We start from the raw sequence: 25,491 nt of genomic DNA on the forward strand, positions 1-25,491 counted from the left end.
TCATTTTTTTGCTTTTAATAAAACTTCTTGTAATAGAATTCAGTAAAAGTGTAACAAAGTTTAGTAAATGATAGTGAATTGCAATTTCAATAAGTTTAAAACAAATAACGACCGTTTAAACTTTCAATTATACATCAGGGGTCGGCAGGCATTCAATTGTCGCGGTACAAATTTGAAAATATAAAAATTATTCGGCACGGCAGTTGTAGTAACATCGTGACCTTTTTATAAATCCGAAATATCAAAAATAAGTTATAAATACCTAATGTATTTTTACCCTTCATTTCAAACCTCAGAATATTTAGCGCAGTTTAACAAATTCATGGTTTAGTTCTTCAAGGTCGTAGTTTTCCGACTCCAGCATTATAAACAGAACTATAAATTGTGTTTACAGAAAGTTATATAATAATTTTTTTGTTATATTTTAAGTAGAGCTAGAGGAAATCGAAAAATTATTACCTTACATTTAAAATCAATACAGTACACCTGAAAAAATGAGTTTACTATAATATATTATTTTTTTTTTAATCTGAACCATCTCAAACCAATTTAAAATATACAAATAAACTATCCTAAATAATTAAAAAGTTAAAATTAGAATCTAACGTGTAGGTATTATGACCATAAAAAAATATTTATTACTTTTTTCTATAACTTTTATTCATATTTACTTAAAAAGTATTTAGTAAAAAGACTTTATTTTCTGAATAATCAGCAAACAAACTATGTGTTATTAACTTTTTTCAAGATTCCATTAAGGTCAAAAATGGTTAGCAACTAAAAAGTTTTACTAATTACCAGATATCAATATTATTAAAATTTTATCTAATTATTTATGAAAATCCAAACAAATTTAATAAATTCGAAGTACAAGTTTTAAAAGTTTATTAGATAAAATAGATAAATAAAACACACTATAATTCAAAATAAAAACAAAGTATTTAAATAGTAGTATAGCTGCATTTATTAATTTAAAACATGTATCATAAGTAAGAGTTTAAAGCTTTAATTTCCTATAAAAACTAAAGTAGAAACAACAGATCATGAAAGTACAAATTAAATAAACTACCTTATCTATAAGTCTAATGATTTATTTGTTTAGGATTTTAAAATTTTCAAATAAAAAATTAAAATTGATAAGTTTTTTATCACAACTCGGTTGTAAAAGAAGATATGCATTTTATTATTTATTTAAAATATTTATTTAAAATATTTATTTAAATATTTATTTAGTATATTCACACATAGACACAATACCTAGTTCATAAGTGACACTTTTATTTTGAAGTTAAATAACTGCTTAAAAGTTAACAAAATTAATATAACATAATTTTAATTAGTTGATAGTTAATTTTTATTTTCCACTGATAGCTTTGAACCATAAGCTTTACTTAAATTAAAACGAATGTTGAATAGATTATTTTTTGAAAGTTGGAAATTGAGTATTAAGTAAAAAGAACACAATCTCTAAAACATTTTTAAAGGTAAATATTTAACCTAAGTACTTTTAAACTATAGCTAAAAATGTGAATCAGAACTAATAAAGTAATTTTTTAATCTTTCTTCTTTTCTTCAGCAGTTTTCTCCTTGTTTTCTTCAATATTTTTCTCCAGCATCAGAACACCGTCTTTAACTATTTTGGGTTCACTTTCCACGGGTAACTGTTCCTCACCTGTTTTGTAAAGTTTTTTTTTAATTTGAAAAAATCAATTTTTTTTATAGCCTATTAACAGTTTTGCTTCAATTTTCAGAGTAGTTTTGTAAGAAAAGTAGCCACAAAGTTTTAGTTTTCATCATTTAAATCCAAATGAACGCAAAAAAATTGTAGAGATGTAGAGATTCTAGGGATCTTAATTTCTAAGATTATGAAAATGCATTTGGTAACCTTGCCTAAAACTAGTGTTTGGCTGTTGGAATTAACTTGGTACAAAAGTATAAACACTTGAGCAACATAAAATCACATTATATTTTTGTATCTTTCATTATTTTACTTTTATTTTTCAGATTTAAATTGTAACTGAAGATCCCTTAAAGGGTGAAACTGAGTTTTGCAAATAAAATTTTGATTAATTAATGTTGTATTATATTTTTGTTGTTGTTAAAACAAAAATTTCAAATCGAAAACCAAATACCATACTCATTGGGCCTAGTTCATCTAATACTGACTAAATTACTATATATTAAGTGATTTACTTATTCAACCACTTATATCGCTGATACAAAAAAAAAAGAAATATATCAACAAAACATCGTCCCTTGTAGCAGCACAGAAATTATTTTACTGTGCATAGAAAACTGAGAAAATATTTTCGTAGATGACATTTGTTTTGTCTTTTTCTATGGGAAAAATCCAATTGTAGCATAAATTAAGATTTATGAAACTGTTATTTATGTACTAAAGCACACAAATATAAAAAATGAGTAGAATTTAATAAAATTTACATATTTTTTACAGTCCAGTCTGCACAGAATTTTTGCCAGTAACTTAGTGTGTACAGCGTTTAAAAAGGTTGAAAACACTTACTTATACCATGCTCATTGACTCTTTAATTTAAAGATATAACTTAATTGTTACCTTCAACTACAAGTTGACCATCCCCCCTTATTCCATATTCGTTAGCTCTTGTGTAGTCGGTCCTGTACTTGTACCTCTGGTACAAATATATGAAGAATATTATGTCGTCTCTGAAGCAGCCTATTCTGTGCAGTGTCGGCATTTTGATGCAGAAGGCAAACATATCATCAATGAATGTGTTGACAGCCTGTGAAATTAATATATATAATATTACTTCTATAAGTAATTTAAATGTTTATTATATTTATATTTTTCTGTGCAGTGTCGGCATTTTGATGCAGAACGCAAACATATCGTCTATGAAAGTGTTGACAGCCTGTGAAATTAATATATATATATTATTACTTCTTTTTATAACTTAAATGTTTATTTTATTTATATTTTTCTGTGCAGTGTTGGCATTTTGATTCGAAACGCAAATATATGATCTATGAATATGTTGACAGCCTGTATGTTGTTAAGTGTACTAAATACTATATATTTTTTTCAATTGTTTTTGTAAATATCAGCGTATACTGGAAGTTCTGATGCATAATACTAATGTGTATGAACTTTTCAATTCCATTCACTATGTAAATACAAGTTGAAAGAACAGAATATTATGTATTTTAATCTAAATTAATGATAATATTTTGGATACAAAAACAATTTAAATATTAATTAATAATTTTGTATTGTTTGTTTTATAAATGAAGAACTTGAAAAAAACAACTAATTGCTTAAAATAAAAATCTAGGAGTAAGCTTGATAAACTTATAAATGTACTGTACATATGCTATGCATATTTTGACTTGATTAAAATTACTTTTTTTTAAGTTTGAAATATTACTTTTGGTAGTTATTTATACGTGAATATTGCACTTATGTGTGTGAATATTTTTATATTTTAAATAACTTTTCAATAAAAACACAACTGAATTACTTTTATGTTTAAAAACACTTAAAACTTATTCACTAACAACAAAACTACCTAATGTGATAATAAAAGTTATTTTCAATCAAACAATATAATTCATAAATTCAACAAACTACAATATTTTTTCTATTTTACTGTTTAAAACATATTGATTTGCGGCAGCATTGACAGAATCGATTTGCTTTCAAACCAAATTGTGCTAATCAAATCGCTTACTGCTAGTGTTTGAAATAAAACTTTATGTTTAGTTTTACTTCAACCAGTGAGTAATTAGTTATTATAATATAAAGTTGACTAAGTTGTTCTTAAAATACTAATGCATGTTTTTAATCATGTAAAAACTTTTTAATGTTATTGAATGTTACATAATAATATGTAAATTTTCACTTAAATATGTGAAGAAACATTATAGGGAAGTTTCCTTAAAGAGTTATTTTAGAATAACAAAACTGTATACAACCTCTAAACATAGTAAAATACTATATGGTTTATAAAATAAACTTTCAGTATTTTTGAATTTAAGCAACGCTGACCTTATAAGTTAACATTCTCCAAGGCAAATGGGCTACAGATTGTAATTTGTAGTTGATATAATCTATTTATAAACAATAATATATAAAATAATATTCACCTTATAAGTTAACATTCTCCAAGGCAAATGGGCTACAGATTGTAATTTGTAGTTGATATAATATATTTATAAACAATAATAAATAAAATAATATTTACCTTATAAGTAAGCATTCTCCAAGGCAAATGAGCAACAGATTGTAATTTGTAGTTGATATAATATATTTACAAACAATAATATATAAAATAATATTTACCTTATAAGTCAGCATTCTCCAAGGCAAATAGGAACAGATTGTAATTTGTAGTTGATATAATCTATTTACAAACAATAATATATAAAATAATATTCACCTTATAAGTCAGCATTCTCCAAGGCAAGTGCGCCACAGATTGCAATTTGTAGTTGATATAATCTATTTATAAACAATAATATATGAAATAATATTCACCTTATAAGTCAGCATTCTCCAAGGCAAGTGCGCCACAGATTGCAATTTGTAGTTGATATAATCTATTTATAAACAATAATATATAAAATAATATTTACCTTATAAGTCAGCATTCTCCAAGGCAAGTGCGCCACAGATTGTAACTTGTAGTTGATATAATATATTTATAAACAATAATATATAAAATAATATTTACCTTATAAGTAAGCATTCTCCAAGGCAAATGAGCTACAGATTGTAATTTGTAGTTGATATAATCTATTTACAAACAATAATATATGAAATAATATTCACCTTATAAGTCAGCATTCTCCAAGGCAAGTGCGCCACAGATTGCAATTTGTAGTTGATATAATCTATTTATAAACAATAATATATAAAATACTATTTACCTTATAAGTAAGCATTCTCCAAGGCAAATGAGCAACAGATTGTAATTTGTAGTTGATGTAAAGTTGAGGAGTCATCATGATAAATCCGAACATTAAGATGAACGAATAAAACACTTCTAATATGAATGAGTAGACTCCTTTGTGCTCATTGTACATTAGTGAGTATATGAAGTAACCTGCAAATATATAATTTATCAAATACTTGTTATATAAGTAACTTTCTACTCTCAATATACTAAACAAGGGTAAATTACCTAACTTATATACTTAAAATTTGATCTATCCAGGGTGCCACTCGTTTTTTCCAATTTTATTCCAGGTTTTCCAAATTTCTTCCAGGTTTTTAAAAGTACACATTTTTGGGTCTATTAAAGTTTAAGGTAGGAAACTGTTTTAAATAGTATAAAAACATTCAGAGTTTAATATAAATCTACTTTAAATATGCTTTTTAATAAGGAAATTTTTTAATGATGACAATTTTTTTTTATTTATATGATAGATATCTGAGTCAAGTTGAAATTTCACTACTGAAAATGAGAAAATTGTTAAAATTCCAGGTTTTACCAGATTTTTCTAGTGATTTTTGTTCAAAATTCCAGAATTTTTTTCAACATTTCCCAAACTCCAGGTTTTCCCAGTTTTTATTTGGCTTAAATTGTCAAATTTCAGGTTTTTCCAGGATTCCAGGTACAGTGGCAATCCTGTCTATCACATAACTAAAATAATATGTTGACATTTCTAAATATTAGTAAAAGTCTCACCAATTAATCAAATTTAATTAAGCAATTATAATGTCAATATATCCACCTACTAAACAAGGATAAAGAGTCCATGACATATATTTGAAAGCAACTTTTTCACATAATTAACTTGTTATATTAAAATACTTGTATGTTATTAACTTTCTTACCTACTAAACATGGATACAACGCCCAACTCATGTATTTGAAAGCAACTATGTCACATAATTAACTTGTTATATCAAAATACTTGTATGTTATTAACTTTCTCACCTACTAAGCATGGATACAACGCCCATGACATATATTTGAAAGCAGCTATGTCACATAATTAACTTGTTATATTAAAATACTTGTATGTTATTAACTTTCTCACCTACTAAGCATGGATACAACGCCCATGACATATATTTGAAAGCAGCTATGTCACATAATTAACTTGTTATATTAAAATACTTGTATGTTATTAACTTTCTCACCTACTAAGCATGGATACAACGCCCATGACATATATTTGAAAGCAGCTATGTCACATAATTAACTTGTTATATTAAAATACTTGTATGTTATTAACTTTCTCACCTACTAAGCACGGATACAACGCCCAACTCATGTATTTGAAAGCAACTCTTTCACATAAGCAACTTGTTATATCAAAACACTTGTATGTTATTAATTTCTCACCTACTAGGCATGGATACAACGTCCATGACATATATTTGAAAGCAACTATGTCGCATAATTAACTTGTTGTATTAAAATACTTGTATGTTATTAACATTCTCACCTACTAAGCAAGGATACAACGCCCAACTCATGTATTTGAAAGCAGCTATGTCACATAAGCAACTTATGATAAAAATATACTTTACACTGAATATTCTCACCTACTAAACATGGATAAAGCGCCCAACTCATGTATTTGAAAGCAGCTATGTCACATAATTAACTTGTTATATTAAAATACTTGTATGTTATTAACTTTCTCACCTACTAAGCAAGGATACAACGCCCAACTCATGTATTTGAAAGCAGCTCTGTCGTGAGATTTCGTCTCACTGTCCTTATAACTCGATTTATCTTCGAATATCAACCTTGGAATCACTCCGAAGTATTTGTTGGTTCTGTCCACTTTTATGTTGAGCACTTTTGTTATCTTCCACAACTCAATGAGGAGACCTGAGATAAATGCATCAGAAATATTTACTCCCATTATATTTTGTGTTGACATTTATGTATTTTTGCGTAACTCTTTTAAGGGGTGTAGTAATATATGAAAGGTGAAAAAAAAACAGTTTAGTCAAAAAGTCTGTCACAGTAAAAATCTTGTAAGCATTATTTAGAGTTTTTCTTGTTTTATAAGATTTTGAAAGTTTATAATGATTAACTGTAAAAATTTATTAGTGAAAGCTGTATTTAGAATTATCTTGAAACCTGTGCAACTACAAATATATTTTCTACCTACGTTGGAGACTCATGTTTTTATAGTTTTTAATTTTTTTTGAAACTAACACTTATTTGAAAAGTAAACTAATACATCAAAAACAAACCAATAGTTTATATTAATTAACTGTAAAACTTTATTAGTGAAATCGGTATTTCAACAAAAAATATATATTATACCTACTTTAGAGACTTTTGTTGTTATTGTTAGCATTTAAACTTCTTTATACTTAATATTTATATTTGAAAATAAAACTAATACATCAAAAACAAACCAATAGCACTGCTCCCAATGATGATGTTACTTGTTTCGTTATCAAGACAGTAGAGAAGCACAATGACTGAAGTGAACGCGTTGAACAAGATTGATCTTACTGAGAGTCCTGTACACATATATTTTTTATAAAGTTGATGTCTTAATTTAAATCAGTATTTATTATTAAAACTATTTCAAAGGAGTAGTTTTTTTAAACATTTTTAATTATTTTAAAGACAAAATAAATTTAGTTAAAGAAATCATGTATAAATATCAAATCCTTAGAAAACTACTTAACTTAAAATATTTTATATCAGTTTCAAGTTTTACTTTAAGAGTCAATTTTCAAAAGTATAAACAACTTAAAATGGTATATTAAAATAGGAATATCAACTATGCTATATAGTTTAGTATTCTAACTAGGAAAGCTTTTACTAAGCAGCAAAAAAGTTTAGTAATAGTTGTGCGAACACACTTTTTAAATTATACTTTATTAATCTATGTATATAAAAACTGAAAACTTTAGGTTATTGTGACACAAATCAGTGTGGTACACATAAAAACTTCCTCTTTTATTTACTTCTGAAAATCTCAAACAAACCAGCAAGGGAATCCCTGGAGTTCCAGAACTGAATGTCGTTCTTGAATGCGAAGAACTCCAGAACGCAGTGAGCCAGTGAAGCGAACACAGTGACTCCAAGAAGGTAGGGGTTTGACTCTAACAACATTTCTTTCTGTTGATCCTGTATATACAAGTAACATATCATAAACACAAACATATACAAGATTGAATATTTATAGCTATCTGTTTTAGTTACTCCTATTAAGTATGGGGTTTGACTCTAACAACATTTCTTTCTGCTGGTCCTGTGTATACAATTTACATATCATAAATACAAACAAGATTGAATATTTATCTATCTGTTTTAGTTACTCCTAATAAGTAGGGGTTTGACTCAAGCAACATTTCTTTTTGCTGGTCCTGTGTATACAAGTTACATATCATAAATACAAACATGAACAAGATTGAATATTTATATTTATCTGTTTTAGTGACACCTAGTAAGTATGGGTTTGATTCTAGCAACATTTCTTTTTGCTGGTCCTGTGTATACAAGTTAATTATCATAAATACAAACAAGATTAAATAATATAGTTATATATTTAGTTACTCCTAATAAGTAGGGGTTTGACTCTAACAACATTTCTTTCTGCTGGTCCTGCGTATACAAGTTATATATCATAAACATGAACAAGATTGAATATTTATCTATCTGTTTTAGTGACACCTAATAAGTAGGGGTTTGACTCTAACAACATTTCTTTTTGCTGGTCCTGTGTATACAAGTTACATATCATAAATACAAACAGGAACAAGATTGAATATTTATAGTTATCTGTTTTAGTTACTCCTAGTAAGTAGGGGTTTGACTCAAGTAGCAGTTCCTTTTGTTAATCCTAAAATAAAATACGCATTCGAAATGTTAGCTGACCAATAACACCACATCAAATTTATTAAAGTTGATTTTGAGAAAAGTACAGAACTTAAAAAATGCTTCTGTTTTAATAAAGTTTAATTAAGAGTTGATCTACTATATCATTTCAATATTTGTACAATAGTTTATTAGTCTCCTCAGACAATAATTTTTGATAGAAGTAAGTTCAAAAATTACTAATTAATCTGTTCATACAATGTTTGTTCTAATATTAGTACATAAAATATATTTGTATTAGTTAAGTTACATGTTCATATAATGATTGTTCTAGTTTTAGTACATAAAATATATTTGTATTAGTTAAACTACTTGTTAATATAATGATTGTTGTAAATTTAGTACATAAAATATATTTGTATTAGTTAAATTACATGTTAATATAATGATTGTTGTAATTTTAGTAAATAAAATATATTTGTATCAGTTAAATAACTTGTTCATATAATGATGTTGTGATTTTAGTGCATAAAATATATTTGTATTAGTTAAATTACCTGTTCATATAATGATTGTTTAATTTTAATACATAAAATATATTTGTATTAGTTAAATTACTTGTTCATATAATGATTGTTCTGATTTTAGTAAATAAAATATATTTGTATTAGCTAAATTACTTGTTCATATAATGATTGTTCTAATTTTAGTTCATAAAATATATTTGTATTATTTCTAATTTTAGTACATAAAATATATTTGTATTGGTATTAACCTGTTCATACAATGATTGTTGTAATTTTAGTAAATAAAATATATTTGTATTAGTTAAATTACTTGTTCATATAATGATTGTTCTAATACTAGTACATAAAATATATTTGTATTAGTTAAATTACCTGTTCATATAATGATTGTTTAATTTTAATACATAAAATATATTTGTATTAGTTAAATTACTTGTTCATATAATGATTGTTCGGATTTTAGTACATAAATATATTTGTATTAGTTAAATTACTTGTTTATAAAATGATTGTTCTAATATTAGTACATAAAATATATTTGTATTAGTTAAATCACTTGTTCATATAATGGTTGTTGTAATTTTAGTACATAAATATATTTGTATTAGTTAAATTACTTGTTAATACAATGTCTGTTCTGATTTTAGTACATAAAATATATTTGTATTAATTAAATTACCTGTTCATATAATGATTGCTTAATTTTAATACATAAAATATATTTGTATTAGTTAAATTACTTGTTCATATAATGATTGTTCGGAATTTAGTTCATAAAGTATTTGTATTAGTTAAATTACTTGTTTATAAAATGATTGTTCTAATATTAGTACATAAAATATATTTGTATTAGTTAAATTACTGTTAATATAATGATTGTTCTAATTTTAGTAAATAAAATATATTTATATTAGTTAAATTACTTGTTAATATAATGATTGATGTGATATTAGTACATAAAATATATTTGTATTAGTTAAATTACTTGTTCATATAATAATTGTTTTGATTTTAGTAAATAAAATATATTTGTATTAGTTAAATTACTTGTTCATATAATGATTGTTGTAATTTTAGTAAATAAAATATATTTGTATTAGTTAAATTACTTGTTCATATAATGATTGTTGTAATTTTAGTAAATAAAATATATTTGTATTAGTTAAATTACTTGTTCATATAATAATTGTTTTGATTTTAGTAAATAAAATATATTTGTATTAGTTAAATTACTTGTTCATATAATAATTGTTTTGATTTTAGTAAATAAAATATATTTGTATTAGTTAAATTACTTGTTCATATAATGATTGTTGTAATTTTAGTAAATAAAATATATTTGTATTAGTTAAATTACTCGTTCATATAATGGTTATTGTAATTTTAGTACATAAAATATATTTGTATTAGTTAAATTACTTGTTCATATAATAATTGTTTTGATTTTAGTAAATAAAATATATTTGTATTAGTTAAATTACTTGTTCATATAATGATTGTTGTAATTTTAGTAAATAAAATATATTTGTATTAGTTAAATTACTTGTTAATATAATAATTGTTTTGATTTTAGTAAATAAAATATATTTGTATTAGTTAAATTACTTGTTCATATAATGATTGTTGTAATTTTAGTAAATAAAATATATTTGTATTAGTTAAATTACTTGTTCATATAATGATTGTTGTAATTTTAGTAAATAAAATATATTTGTATTAGTTAAATTACTTGTTCATATAATGATTGTTGTAATTTTAGTACATAAAATATATTTGTATTAGTTAAATTACTTGTTCATATAATAATTGTTTTGATTTTAGTAAATAAAATATATTTGTATTAGTTAAATTACTTGTTCATATAATGATTGTTGTAATTTTAGTAAATAAAATATATTTGTATTAGTTAAATTACTCGTTCATATAATGGTTATTGTAATTTTAGTACATAAAATATATTTGTATTAGTTAAATTACTTGTTCGTATAATGATTGTTCTAATTTTAATACATAAAATATATTTGTATTAGTTAAACTACTTGTTCATATAATGATTGTTTTGATTTTAGTAAATACAATATATTTGTATTAGTTAAATTACTTGTTCATATAATGATTGTTGTAATTTTAGTAAATAAAATATATTTGTATTAGTTAAATTACTTGTTCATATAATGATTGTTGTAATTTTAGTAAATAAAGTATATTTGTATTAGTTAAATTACTTGTTCATATAATGATTGTTGTAATTTTAGTACATAAAATATATTTGTATTAGTTAAATTACTTGTTCATATAATAATTGTTTTGATTTTAGTAAATAAAATATATTTGTATTAGTTAAATTACTTGTTCATATAATGATTGTTGTAATTTTAGTAAATAAAATATATTTGTATTAGTTAAATTACTCGTTCATATAATGGTTATTGTAATTTTAGTACATAAAATATATTTGTATTAGTTAAATTACTTGTTCATATAATAATTGTTTTGATTTTAGTAAATAAAATATATTTGTATTAGTTAAATTACTTGTTCATATAATGATTGTTGTAATTTTAGTAAATAAAATATATTTGTATTAGTTAAATTACTTGTTAATATAATAATTGTTTTGATTTTAGTAAATAAAATATATTTGTATTAGTTAAATTACTTGTTCATATAATGATTGTTGTAATTTTAGTAAATAAAATATATTTGTATTAGTTAAATTACTTATTCATATAATGATTGTTGTAATTTTAGTAAATAAAATATATTTGTATTAGTTAAATTACTTGTTCATATAATGATTGTTGTAATTTTAGTACATAAAATATATTTGTATTAGTTAAATTACTTGTTCATATAATGATTGTTCTGATTTTAGTAAATAAAATATATTTGTATTAGTTAAATTACTTGTTCATATAATGATTGTTCTGATTTTAGTAAATAAAATATATTTGTATTAGTTAAATTACTTGTTAATATAATGATTGTTGTAATTTTAGTCCATAAAATATATTTGTATTAGTTAAATTACTTGTTCATATAATAATTGTTCTGATTTTAGTAAATAAAATATATTTGTATTAGTAAAATTACCTGTTCATATAATGATTGTTCTGATTTTAGTAAATAAAATATATTTGTATTAATTAAATTACCTGTTCATACAATGATTGTTGTAATTTTAGTAAATAAAATATATTTGTATTATTTAAATTACCTGTTCATACAATTATTGTTGTAATTTTAGTAAATAAAATATATTTGTATTAGTTAAATTACTTGTTAATATAATGATTGTTGTAATTTTAGTCCATAAAATATATTTGTATTAGTTAAATTACTTGTTCATATAATAATTGTTCTGATTTTAGTAAATAAAATATATTTGTATTAGTTAAATTACCTGTTCATATAATTATTGTTGTAATTTTAGTAAATAAAATATATTTGTATTAGTTAAATTACTTGTTCATATAATGATTGTTGTAATTTTAGTCCATAAAATATATTTGTATTAGTTAAATTACTTGTTCATATAATAATTGTTCTGATTTTAGTAAATAAAATATATTTGTATTAGTTAAATTACCTGTTCATATAATGATTGTTCTGGTATCAGGTCATCCGACATCCAGCTGTACATCGGATGAGATTTGTATCCTTGTTCCTAAAATAAATAAATAATTAAATAAAACCAACTACGCATTAAATACCTTGCTCCTAATAAAAAATATTAAATATATTATAACTACTATTATATTATACATTGGAAAAAATACACACAATTATATATTAAGCTATAAATTGGGTGAGATTTGTACCCTTGCTCCTTCAAAAAAAAAAAGAAAAATTTAATATCAATTAAAAAAATATTTAGCAATAGATTGGATGATTTTTATATCTGTGCTCCTGAATATAAATTAATATCAAATATTATATCCAAATATATATTGGTTGCATTTAAATATTTGTTCCTATAAAAACTAAAGTAATATGCATAAAACCGATATAAATATAACTGTACACTGAATGGTTTTGGTACCCTCTACTTTATCAAAAAAGGTTTCAGTTCAAACTACTTATTAATTTCAGAATTCTGAAAAGTTTTTACATACTGTTTACTATAAAATTTGCCTACCCTTGGAAATTATAATTTTTCAAACAGACATAGCCATACTTCTTTTCATTTTAATAAATTTCCAGAGGTTTAAACTACTTTTTTTTTTGAGATTTGAATAAATAATTATGTTCTGTTCATTACATTTATATGCATTTTAGTAGCCAAACGAAAATTTAAGATAAAAACATTACTACATAAACATATATGTTTTCTTTAAAAGTTGAAGTATTAAATTAAATAAATAACGTAAATACTTATTTTGTTTTATTAAATATTATTACTCACTATTTATCATGAACTTTTGCATTTTCCACAAAAATAAAGGTTGAAGTATTAAATTTTAAAAAAATTTAATCACTTATTTTGTTTTATTAGATGTTATTACTAACTTGCATCATGAACATCTGCATTTTCCACAAAAATAAAGGTTGAGGTATTAAATAATAAAAAACGTAAACAATTATTTTGTTTTATTACTAACTTGCATCATGAACATTTGCATCTTCCACAAAGACAGTGGTTGAAATTCCAAATTTAATTCCAATTCTTCTACAGTTTCGTTCAATGGCATGTAGTCTCTGTAAAGCAAAAGTAGTAAAATATTCTAATAAATACAATAAAACAATGAAATACAAACAAATACAAATATATTCTAAATTACACAAAATATACAAGAATCTATAGACTAAAGTACAAGACAATTATTGATAATTTTCTTTGAGAAAAAAAAAACAAACTTATTAAAAACCTGTTATAGTTCCAGTAGGAGCAAAGATTGATAACCGGCTGGTAGAACTGACCTGTTTCGTCAAACCTGTAGGAAAATATTTGATTTGTAAAAGTGATATTTAAATTTTAAGATACAGCTTTTAGTTTTTGAAACTTTTTATCAGCAAAATGAGTCATTTATTACCCAAAAGAAACCAAATGAAGATATTTTATAGCATTACTACTCATTTTTAGGCAGACCCATATATTTTGTCTGATAAATTTTTCATAATGATATGCTAATTAAAAGTATATAATGAAACTCCTCTGTTCTGTTATTTTTGACAAAATCTGTATGTAGAAGGTAAGTAAAGAATTATATGAATTTCTTTAAACACAAGACTCCTATATATAACTTGCACAACCTTAAAATTTATACAAACATCAAACTGGTAAATAAATAAACACGTGACTATTTTTCATAAATTATGGCAAGGCAGCTTTTTGCATTGGTGTTTGGTCGTTCATTATATTAACAAAATAAATAATAAAACATAATGAATAAACAAACGTGTAAATATTTTTCATAACTTCTGGCAAGGCAGCTTTTTGCATTGGCGTCTGGTCGTTCATTATATTAACAAAATAAATAATAAAATATGAATAAACAAACGTGTAAATATTCTTCATAACATCAGGTAAAGCTGCTTTTTGCATTGGTGTTTGGTCGTTCATAATGTTAATTGTGAGATTCGGGTGCCAATGCGATAATATCTCGTTGTTCGATTTTTCAAAATCCTCCAAAATTTTCTCACTAATTTCTGATTCGCCTATAAAAAATGTTTTTATGTACTTTATGTTCAAACTTTAAACTATAGATCATTATTTCATTATATATATACATTTTTGCCACTCATTTTTTCAAAATTTTTTCCAGGTTTTTCTAATCTCTTCCAGGTTTTTAAAAGTACACATTTTTGGGTCTACTTTCAGTTTAAAGTTTATTTCTATTTAAGATAATGTGTTAGATAGAATAAAAAAATCGAATAGATGCTGTAAAGTTACTTTAGATGTGTTTTCTAATAAAAAATTATTTTGATGATGACAAAAAAATCTTATTCATATGATAGATTTTTGTGTCAAATTGAAATTTTACTACTGAAAATGTTAAAATTATTAAAATTTCCAAGTTTTTTGATCAAAATTCCAAGTTTTTTTTTCAAAATTTCTCAAATTCCAGGTTTTTTTACCTAAATTGTCGAATTCCAGGTTTCCAGGTAAAGTGGCAACCCTGTTTATATATGATTATCACTCACCGGTGAGCAAGTTTTTGGTCTTCTTCAACATTCTCTTCATCATTTTGTTCAGCGGCCTGCTCTTATAAGCTGTCTTCTTTTCATTGTACCTCATATTTTCGTCGTAGCTAAAAAGTTTTTTAAATTATAACGTATTTTAAACAATATCATTTACTTTTATATAATTGTTTTCTTCATTATAAATCGTGTTCTCGTCGTAACTAGATAAAAACTAATAAACCTTAATGAATTTTTTTTTATTAAATTAAATTTCTACTTATGCATATTTTAAACATAAAATTGCGAAAACTTAAGTTAATCAATCGTTGTGACCCACCTCTCAAAAGGGGAGCATCCCATTTTAGCAAAGAACGCGTTTGTATATGTAAATATCAATTAAGTTTCAATAGAATCTCTAGTTTTTTTAAATGAAATTATTAAAATTTTAAAAGGCAAACTTACTATCACTCGAAACTTCTTTTTTATTGCTTTTAAATGTATACACAACATACCTCACAAAAGGGGCGTATCCCATCTTAGTGAAGAACGCGTGAAGGTAGATACTCCCGTTGTTCTGAACGTGTTTCGATGCCGGGAATTTCCCCTTGTGTGAATGTAACCCGTCGTTGTTGACCCCTCCTTCCCAACTTCCGAACTCGATGTTGTCCAACTTCCAGAACAGGTCTTGTTTCGGGAAATCACCTAAGATGAAACTTGCAGTAGAAACAAGAAAGGAGGGTTCATTTTGTTTTTAAATTTTCTGAACAAATATTTCAACAAAATAGAGCTGTTTAAGTAGTTATTAGTAAATAAAAAGTTTACTTCTACGAAATAGTATTTCTATTTACTCATTCAACATTGTTAAGAAGGTGTTTATAGAATTAAACCGCTAAGACAGTGGCTTTCTTTTAATAATTTCTATTTTCAGCGCAAGACACTTTAATAAGTTCAATGGTCTAAAATTTTTTACGTAAAAATTATTTATTTTCAAATTCTAAAAGTGTACAACTACTGTAATATTTTGAACTACAGACTTATTGGACTCACTATTAAAGTTCTCCAATTTATCAACTTTGAATCATTATTGTTAGCTATTAATACTTAAAATACTTTTTTTTACTTCTAATTTCAAAGAAATACAAAAAAAAAATTGTTACACTAACCATTAAAATCTTCCACTTCATTAATGAACACATACATAGACATTTTCTCTCCAAAACTGAAAATATTGTGACCGACTATTTTTGCTTCAGAAGCCTTGTTAGGGTCTGTCTTGGTTCCGCCTAAATAAAATAGAAATAAATACACAAATACTAACACATATCTACATATCAAGTATAATTATTACTGTTAAGATCTGTATTGTATCCACCTACTTATTCAATTATTAATAAGTATCATAAAAAAAATACATAGAAATATTAAATTGTAGATCAATAAAAATTTTTATTGTTAGATCAAAGATCTTAAAACCGTATTTTAAGATATGTTTTTGTTAAGCTGATTTGTTTCTACCTTTTAAAATATATTAATAAACCAAAAAAAAATACATTTTGATATAAAAAGATAAATGTGTTTTTTGTTTTCTACATTCACATTCTCTCTTTGTAATGTGCCCATAAATATAACATAAATATACAAAATACAGGTAATAAAAACAAATATAACTTAAACCTCTGAAGAAGTTCATGATCATCAACATAAAGAACATTCTCTGTAATGTTCCCATTATAACATAGCTTAAATAATTAAATTAAATAATAATTTACCTCTGAAGAAGTTCATGATCATCCACATAAAAAACATTCTCTGCAATGTGCCCATTATAACTCCCCATGTCGACTGTTTAGGTTGTTGTTGTTGGTTTGCTTGGTCTACTGGTGCGTTCTCGCCTGTAAAAATAAGTTTCTGTAAAAAATTCTAACAAAATACTTGTTTTTTTCACCTGTAGATACTATTAGCTGTAAGCAATACTATTTGACTGAGTATCATTTTATTACAATACTTGTTTTTTCATTGGTAGATACTATGAGCTGTAAGTAATCCTATTTGACTGAGTGTTAAAGCCATAGGGGAAGGGGTTAATCACTTTTTTACAACTTGATTTAGCCTTGTGCAGTTTTAAATAAGCTTGAAGCTGCTTCTTCAAACTTGATTTAACAGGCTTTTAAGGTTGCTCAAACACATTTTTGATATCAAAACTAATTTTTGAAATATAACCGGTTAAAATTGGAGAGCACATTAGACTCCTCGTGGGAGGAGGAAGTAACAATCACTAAAAATCTATCTTCTCCTACGTTTTTCGAGATAAATGCCTAAAATTTTCAGGAATGTTTTTTGTAATACTTATAAACCTGGCATATAATTTAAAAATTTTTTAACTACTTTTATTTTCATTAACCAAAAATAAAAAAATTACATAACCAAACAAAGGAGTCAAAAAATGTAATAAATTTTGATGAAACCCATAACAAAATATTTAAACCTATCCATTATTTAAAATTTCAGTTATTTATACTAATGAATAAAATTGTAAAAAAATTTGAGAATTGGTTTATACAAAACCCTGGGTATGAATAATTTATGATGTTAAGAAAAGCAAATAATTTAATGATTATTTTAACCCATTTAAACTAACTTAAGCTTTGCAAAACTAGATACGCTCTGTTTGTTCTATACTTAAATAAACTTCAATATGATTTATTTTGCATGCTTAACAGAGTTTTATTAACTATTGTACTTTGCAGTACATCTGCTTAATTCTAATGTCAAGTTTTAATTTATATAAACTCATGTGTAAATTGTATTAATCAAATTAAAGCGTTTGAGAACATCTAATAAACTATTGCTTTTGGTTACTTATTTATCATGCAATACTATGTTTTTAAAACCTTATTATTGTTATTTATAAACTTTGCAAAAGGTTATTTCTTTAGATAGAAAAATACAAATATTATATTCAAATTTACAAAATAACTTGTTACTTTAAGATTCAACACACTATTTTAATGAGCTATTTAACACACCCTAACAAACTAATATTATTCTTTCTTAAAATGATGCATTTGATAAGTTTTACTTACCTTTTTCATTTAAGTCATAAGTTTAAAAGGTCTAAAACTTTTAACCTTTAACCCAGTTGAACAAATAAATGTACCAAAGCAGTACTAAAATTGTACACTCGATATTTTTTGTTCAGATAAACTATCATTTGTTTTGTTGTTGTTGATAATTCTCAGTGAGAAAATAACTTTGCCAGATGCTAGATACAAACTGAATTTAGGACAATTTTTTGCAAAATATTGATCCACTTTTTTATTTTCACAAAAGGCTAGATTTAAAGAGTTTAAAGTAAATTTTCGATCAATAAAAAAACTGTGTAACTATGTCATATAACATAAGTAAAAATAATCACATATCCTTTAGAAAATAATCTAACATAAAAACTTATTTAAAACTAGTAATACTAACAAATTTATTTAATGTTACTTATTAATTATTATCTAATAAAAATCTACAACTTTTTAAATTTTTATTAGTTACAATTTTGTAGTTGTTGTAAATTATGGCACTACATTAAATAATATAAACACAAATTAAATATAATTTAGTAAATTGTTACACTATACAGCATAAATGTACTAAATTATTACACTTTAGTACAAAAATAGATTAATTACTTACTTATAACATATATAGTTTTAGTAGTTATAACTAAAGTTGTACTTAGTACAAAGTTCTTATTCAAAAAACAAAATAAACTTATTTTTATTTAATGAAATAAATCTTTGCATAGCTTATGTTTCATATGTTAAAACCAGAACTTAATTTTTAATTTCAGCATTTCAATTGCTAATATGCCAGATAACTTTTACTTATCTAAGAATAAATAAACTTACAAAACACTTTAAGTTAGTTAAAAATTGACAAATAAATCAAGTCAGTATTGTATATCTTGTCTAAATACTTTAAGCAATGAATAAAAGTTTTATAGCACAGTTGTCACAAAGTATAGTAATCAGTATTATATAAACAAATGCACAAAATATGTTTCAATATGCATAAGTAGTTTCATAAAAATTTCCATTTAAACATCTTGTTTTGTAGACAGAAAGTTAAAAGTTAATAAAAAATAATCTTAAATATCAAGGTGCTTTAAACCAAAGAAAATTTTATCTCAAATTGTTTTTCCTAGTTCTATAAGACGAGGTTTACCAAACTGAAATACCAAAATAAACAAAACGGTATCTAAGCCAGTTTTGTTTGTTCATAAAAATAATCAGTCAAAACAACATTGTGTTTTACATATTACTACACATAGACTTTAACTAACGTTTATTATTCAAACTAGCACAGGGTTCGTGCGCAAAATTTTTTTCATTTAGCCTGACTGAGACCAATTTAGCCTGACATTTTTTCAAAATAATATCCCTTTTAGAAGTCATTTTAGGTATTGTGGGGTTTTGATTAATACTATTGTAGTCTCCGACTTTAACCAGCTTTATCTCAAAAATATGTTGAGCTTTTAAAATCTGCAGAAAGCAACCCATAGCTTAGTTACAACTCAATAAAATAAGACTAAATTGTGAAAAAGGTGATTGACCCCCCCTATGCCCTTAACATAACAAATTCAGTGATAAGTTTAAAAACAAGTGTTATATCTAATCTATTACTAGTGTAAAAATTCAATATATTACTAAACACAATATTCAATTTAATGAAGCTCTAAGTAAAAACATTATAACCAAAGATTTATAATAAAACAACGTGCATTGTCGTGTTCTATAAAAATTTTAAATGAAACGCTTACACGAGTATTAAAATTCAAACAAACAGCTAAGTTGTTTACTAAACTGTAATGGTTAAAGTGTTTTTTTTTTTTTAATTTTTATAATTTTGATTTATTTAATCTAATCAAAACAAAACAATGAAGATTTGTTAAATTTTTTTAGAGATTCAACAAAGGGTTTTAAGCATTTATTTTTACAAATACTGACTGATTTTGTCTTTATTAACTAAATCTTTATTTAGAAATGTTTATACACTTCAATTTGATCTAAAAATTATTTCTCAATTTTTTTTTACCAAAATTTTCAAGCATTTGAACTGGGAAAAACTGAAGCTTTCAAATTTTTAAATAAAAAACTGATTTAGCCTGACGTTTTTCAACTTTTTTCAAAAAAACTGATTTAGCCTGACTTAGCCTGATTTAGCCTGACGCGCACGAACCCTGCTAGCAATTTTAGATTAAAAGTAAAATTTCTTATTTAGCAAGTAAAGTTTTTGATTTATTGTTTGTTTACATTACAACATAAACCCCTTTGTATTTCAAAAGGTAAACAAACTGTTGAAATATAATGGTATGTAGAATATTTAAGTTTGTACGTAACAAGCTGTTTTAAACAAAATGTATGTAGTAAAACAGCTTGAATTTTTTAATAAATATATCACTAATTAAAGTTTTAAGGGCATAGGGGGGTAAACACCCTTTTTTGGTTTTTTATCTTATTTTATATAGTTTTTACTAAGCTACAAGATGCCTTTTTACAGATTTAAAAAATTCAAAATAACTTTTGAGATATAGCCGGTCAAAGTCGGAGCCAACAATAGGTTCCTTATGGGAGGTGCAAACTAAAATGGCAGAAATAGACTATTTCACTAAAAATCTATCTTCTCCTACGTTTTTTGAGATAACTACCTCAAAATTTCAGGAAATGTTCCTTGGTATATTTAGAAAATTCTATCGGAAGGAATTAAAAAAATAATAATAAAATTTTATATAAAAAATAAACAAAAAAAAAACAGTTTTTTTTGTTTTTTGTTAAAAAATTTATTCTTTTAATTTTCTTTTTAATTTTGCCCTTATTTCTAATTTCTTTCTTTTTTAAGTTTATGAAGTTTATCATAAAAAAATTAATCATTATAGATTGGCTGTTGTACAAAATAGTTTAGAAATACCACTCGGTGGCCACAGATTTTTGAGAGATTTCTCTTAGATTTTCTGAATTTCTTCCAGGTTTTCGAAAGTACATGTTTTTGTGTCTATTTTCAGTTTAAAGTTAAGTTTAAATAAAAAATAGTATATAAATATTGAAAAGATACTGTAAAGTTACTTTAAAAATGTTTTTAATAAAAAATTATTTGATAATGACAAATATTTCATCTATATGATATACAATTCGTGAAAAATCTAAGTTTTACTACTTAACATTGTTTAAAATTCAAGAATGTTTTCGCCCAAATTGTCAAATTCTAGGTTTTTCCAGGATTCTAGGTTAAGTGGCCACCCTGATACCATTTCTTTACTAAAATTTTCATGCAAACTCAGTTCTAAACTTTATAATACATAAAAAAAAATTATATAATCAACTAAAACAACTATTTATATGCTACAAATTTACCTTGTTTTTGTTATGCTGCCTCATTATAAGCAGCAATAATTTTGTACATGATAGCTATACACACAAGTGTTGATTAACAAACACAGTTTTATTGGTATTAATAGTTGCATAAAAGCGTACTTTAAAACATATATGTAGGTTTAAAATTAACGTTCTTGTGGTGCAACTTCATTATTAGCTGCACTATTAACATACATAGTTTTAATTGTATTAATAGTTGCATACAAACGTACTTTAAAACTTAAATGTATTTTAAATACTTACCTTCTTGTGGTACCACTTCATTATTTTCTCCAACGTTTCTGTTCCTCAGTTGAGTTTCAGAATCTTCTGCCATCTTATCTGTATACAAAACGTACATCAATGCGAAAATCAAGAATAACGCTTTACTTATAAATATTTTACGACCAATATGAATAAAGACATGAATTACCACAAAAAATTAACTTGCTTAAACTGGCTATATGTTTGTCTTAATTGAAGTTATTGAATTGGTTATACAAGAAAAGTTTACAAATCTGACTAATTTCATGGATTTTTACTTGAAAGTTATAGAAACCGCTATTAATTAAAACAAAGTTTAAGTAACATACATAACAACATGATAAAAGTTAAAAATATTTCATGCTTATCAATGAGAACTTTTATCTCTTGTTATACTTTACTTCAAAACTTTGCTGAAAAAATGTATTTAAATTTTTGTTCCAAATGCTTTTACAAACTATTAAAAACAAATTTATACAAACTTTAAATACATTGAAACTTTATGAGTTGAACTGTAAAAATAAGTGGTTCTTACATTGAATTTAACAAATAATATTACATTATAAATAAAACCTCTTTAATAATAACATAAAGTTCTGACCTTGATGATCCAAATTTTTAGATTTCAGTTTTTAACAACTTGTATGTTGGATACAGAGTTGCAATATTAAATAAAGTTTTAAAATCTTATTTATAAGGCCAGTATATTAAATACACATAATTAAGTTATTAGCTTTTATGTAAAAATAATAACACAATTAATGAAAATAACTCAGTATAACATAACTTAAGTATTTAAACAAACTTTTAATGAACGATAATTACTAAATAAGTTAGAGAAACAAATTACAACTAATCTTTTGTTAATTAAACTATTTATACACTTGAAGCACTTTGATAACTTAACTACTAATTAAAGAAATATATTATAAGGCTTAATTAGTGTAATTTAAGCAAATTTTAGGCTTTTGTATAAGTCATTGTACTTAATAACTAGATTTACCTTCAGATTTTCAAGAAACAAATTTTGAACTAATTTAAAAGTAATTTGTCTTTGGTATTATGCAACTACTTTATTTTTATTTATTCTTGTTGTTATTTAGTTCAAAACACTTGAAATCATAATAATTATTATAAGTATGTAGGAGTAGTCTAAGGAAAAAAAACATATAATTTATTATTATAAAGAAAAAAAACAACAAACCTTTTCTCAAAAGTTCTTCCCACAGGGAATTTTAATTAACTAAACTAAAACTGAAAAAAAAAATATTTAAATTAAGAAAATTTACACATTTAAAAAATAGGACTGACATACAAGTTTTTATCAAATATAAAAAGCTTTTTAATAAAATCACATTTTAAATTAATGTTAACTGTAAGTCATATCAAAAAATACAAACCATAGTATGTTACTAAGAAATACAAACTGTACACTAAATAATTGTAATGTCTCTTATTTAAAAGAAACAGCTCAATTGAAAATGAATAAGAATAAGTTAAGGTCCAAATATTTAAATAAAAAACAGTTAAAATTTACAACATCTGCTAATCACACATTCAAATAAATAAAAATGAATATTTATACATCATATTGGTCCATACGGTAATTTTGTCTGACTTGTATCTTTTACGCCAATGTTTTAAGCTTTAAAAACATTTTGAAACTATAAATTTTAACTTACTATACATACTATCAGTAATCATTGATAAGTTTTAAAAAATTGGTGTAAACAAATTATTAAGTTTTTGTAATTTTTTTTTATATAAAAAATAAACAAAAATATTGATTTAAAAAAAACTTAGGTAAAATTTTATGACTTATATAAAAAAAATCTGCTTCCTACAAGTTATTTGTAATATTGATAACTACATTTCCTAAAAACTTGAACTAAATTGCTTTCAAAATGAAGGAGGAGATAGTTTTTTAGTAAAATTTTCAAAATTCTGAGAAAATTGGCCTTAAAATTTTCTGCTTCCATACCACTTGTATTGGCTTTTTTACAAAACTTGTTTAATCTCAAAAGTTGATTAAATTTCTTTTATTGTATAGTATATACTCTAAGCTTTAAAATAAGACCCAATGTTAATTTTTGTAATAAACAAATGTTGGACCCCTCCCCTTATGCCCTTCACCATCAAAAAGAACTGAGGGGTTAAATTTTTTACAATTGAAAGTAGTTCAATTTTTTTTCATCAACCATTTAAGTTAATTAATTACATGATTTAATTCAACTTTAACTGTAAACAACCCAAAAGAACTATGAAAATATTTTCTAATAAAAAAAAGGGATTAAGTCTATGTACTGAAGTAAACTATATAAACATTTTAAATCTTATTAAAGGGATGTTATAGTTCAATAAATGCAGTGTAAAATCAAATTATCAATTATAAAGGACTTTTCATTCAAAAACATTAAGGTTAGTTAAGGAAAGGTTTAAGAAATAGAGTATATAAACAAAAATAAATTGAACCTGTGGATTTTAAGAAATTTGATATTTGGGTGTGACATTAAAATTACATGGATTGAGTTGAAATTAAAAGACAGCTTTATAAAGGTCGTCATAAGAACAAATATGAATTTTAATGATTGCATTTGCAGCAACTTTGCCAAAAATAAGGTTCTAGTTTTCAACTAGAACTGACCTTTAAAATATGTAGATTAAAGTTTAGATTTCAAAGTGTGATGTCATTATTACTAAATGGATCAATCTGAAGTAAAAAAATGACTTGGAAAGATCTTCTATAAAATGTATAAAAACTTTTACAACTATATATGCAGTAACTTTTTATTATGGTTTTTATGTTATTATGATGTCATAACTACTTATATGACTTGTCATTAAAATTTTTAAGGTTTTTAACTTTAACTAAAACAAAGTTTAAGGTAAATACAATTTTTTCATCATGTACTCTGCATTGACTGCTAAAAATAAGGTTCTGATTTTTAACGAGTACTGTAAAGATTTGTCCATTTAAGTATATTTCAAATATTGGTTTATTTGAGTTTTCAACAGCTGATTGTGAGTTCACACTGTTTGCAGACTCACATAAATGGATCATTGATGTGTTTTTTGTTGTAGCATCTGTAGCTATTGCTTGGGGATTTGAGCTTCATGATTTTCCCACACTTTATGGTATTTAATGTTGAGATTTTAACCTTGTTAGTGTTTGCCAAATGACATGTTGTCCAGGGAATTTTTTTCACTTAATAGATTTTTTTGAGGTGGAAAAACATCAGAACTTAATCTTCCCTCTGCAAGGTTAAACAATTTCTGAAGTTTTTTATTTGTTTTAACTTTTGGTTAGTTTAGTTTTAATCTTAAAGGAAAGGTAGAATTACTTGCTTGACCTTCAAAAAACATTTATTGTTGCAGAGGGAAGAGTAAGTCTGATGTTTT

The 25,491-nt window shown here is 24.3% G+C and overlaps 1 protein-coding gene across 1 annotated transcript; it reads right to left on the bottom strand.

Moving 5' to 3' along the window:
- Window positions 1–1,164: 1,164 nt before the first annotated feature.
- On the bottom strand, window positions 1,165–23,347 carry LOC145842757 (putative lipid scramblase CLPTM1). Its single transcript, XM_082950234.1, has 16 exons — window positions 23,297–23,347; window positions 22,093–22,170; window positions 17,197–17,319; window positions 16,591–16,710; window positions 15,940–16,129; window positions 15,449–15,555; window positions 14,806–14,962; window positions 14,173–14,238; window positions 13,906–14,002; window positions 12,894–12,971; window positions 7,946–8,087; window positions 7,364–7,471; window positions 6,636–6,824; window positions 4,906–5,081; window positions 2,576–2,762; window positions 1,165–1,672 (listed from the first exon to the last, which is right to left on the bottom strand). Exons 2-16 carry the CDS (start codon window positions 22,163–22,165, stop codon window positions 1,554–1,556), a joined length of 1,932 nt encoding a protein of 643 aa, XP_082806360.1. The 5' UTR covers window positions 22,166–22,170; window positions 23,297–23,347; the 3' UTR covers window positions 1,165–1,553.
- Window positions 23,348–25,491: the final 2,144 nt, after the last annotated feature.

This window comes from Thalia democratica, chromosome 8 (genome assembly GCF_965202585.1).
Source record: "Thalia democratica chromosome 8, ktThaDemo2.hap1.1, whole genome shotgun sequence".
Classification (NCBI taxonomy): Eukaryota; Metazoa; Chordata; class Thaliacea; order Salpida; family Salpidae; genus Thalia; species Thalia democratica.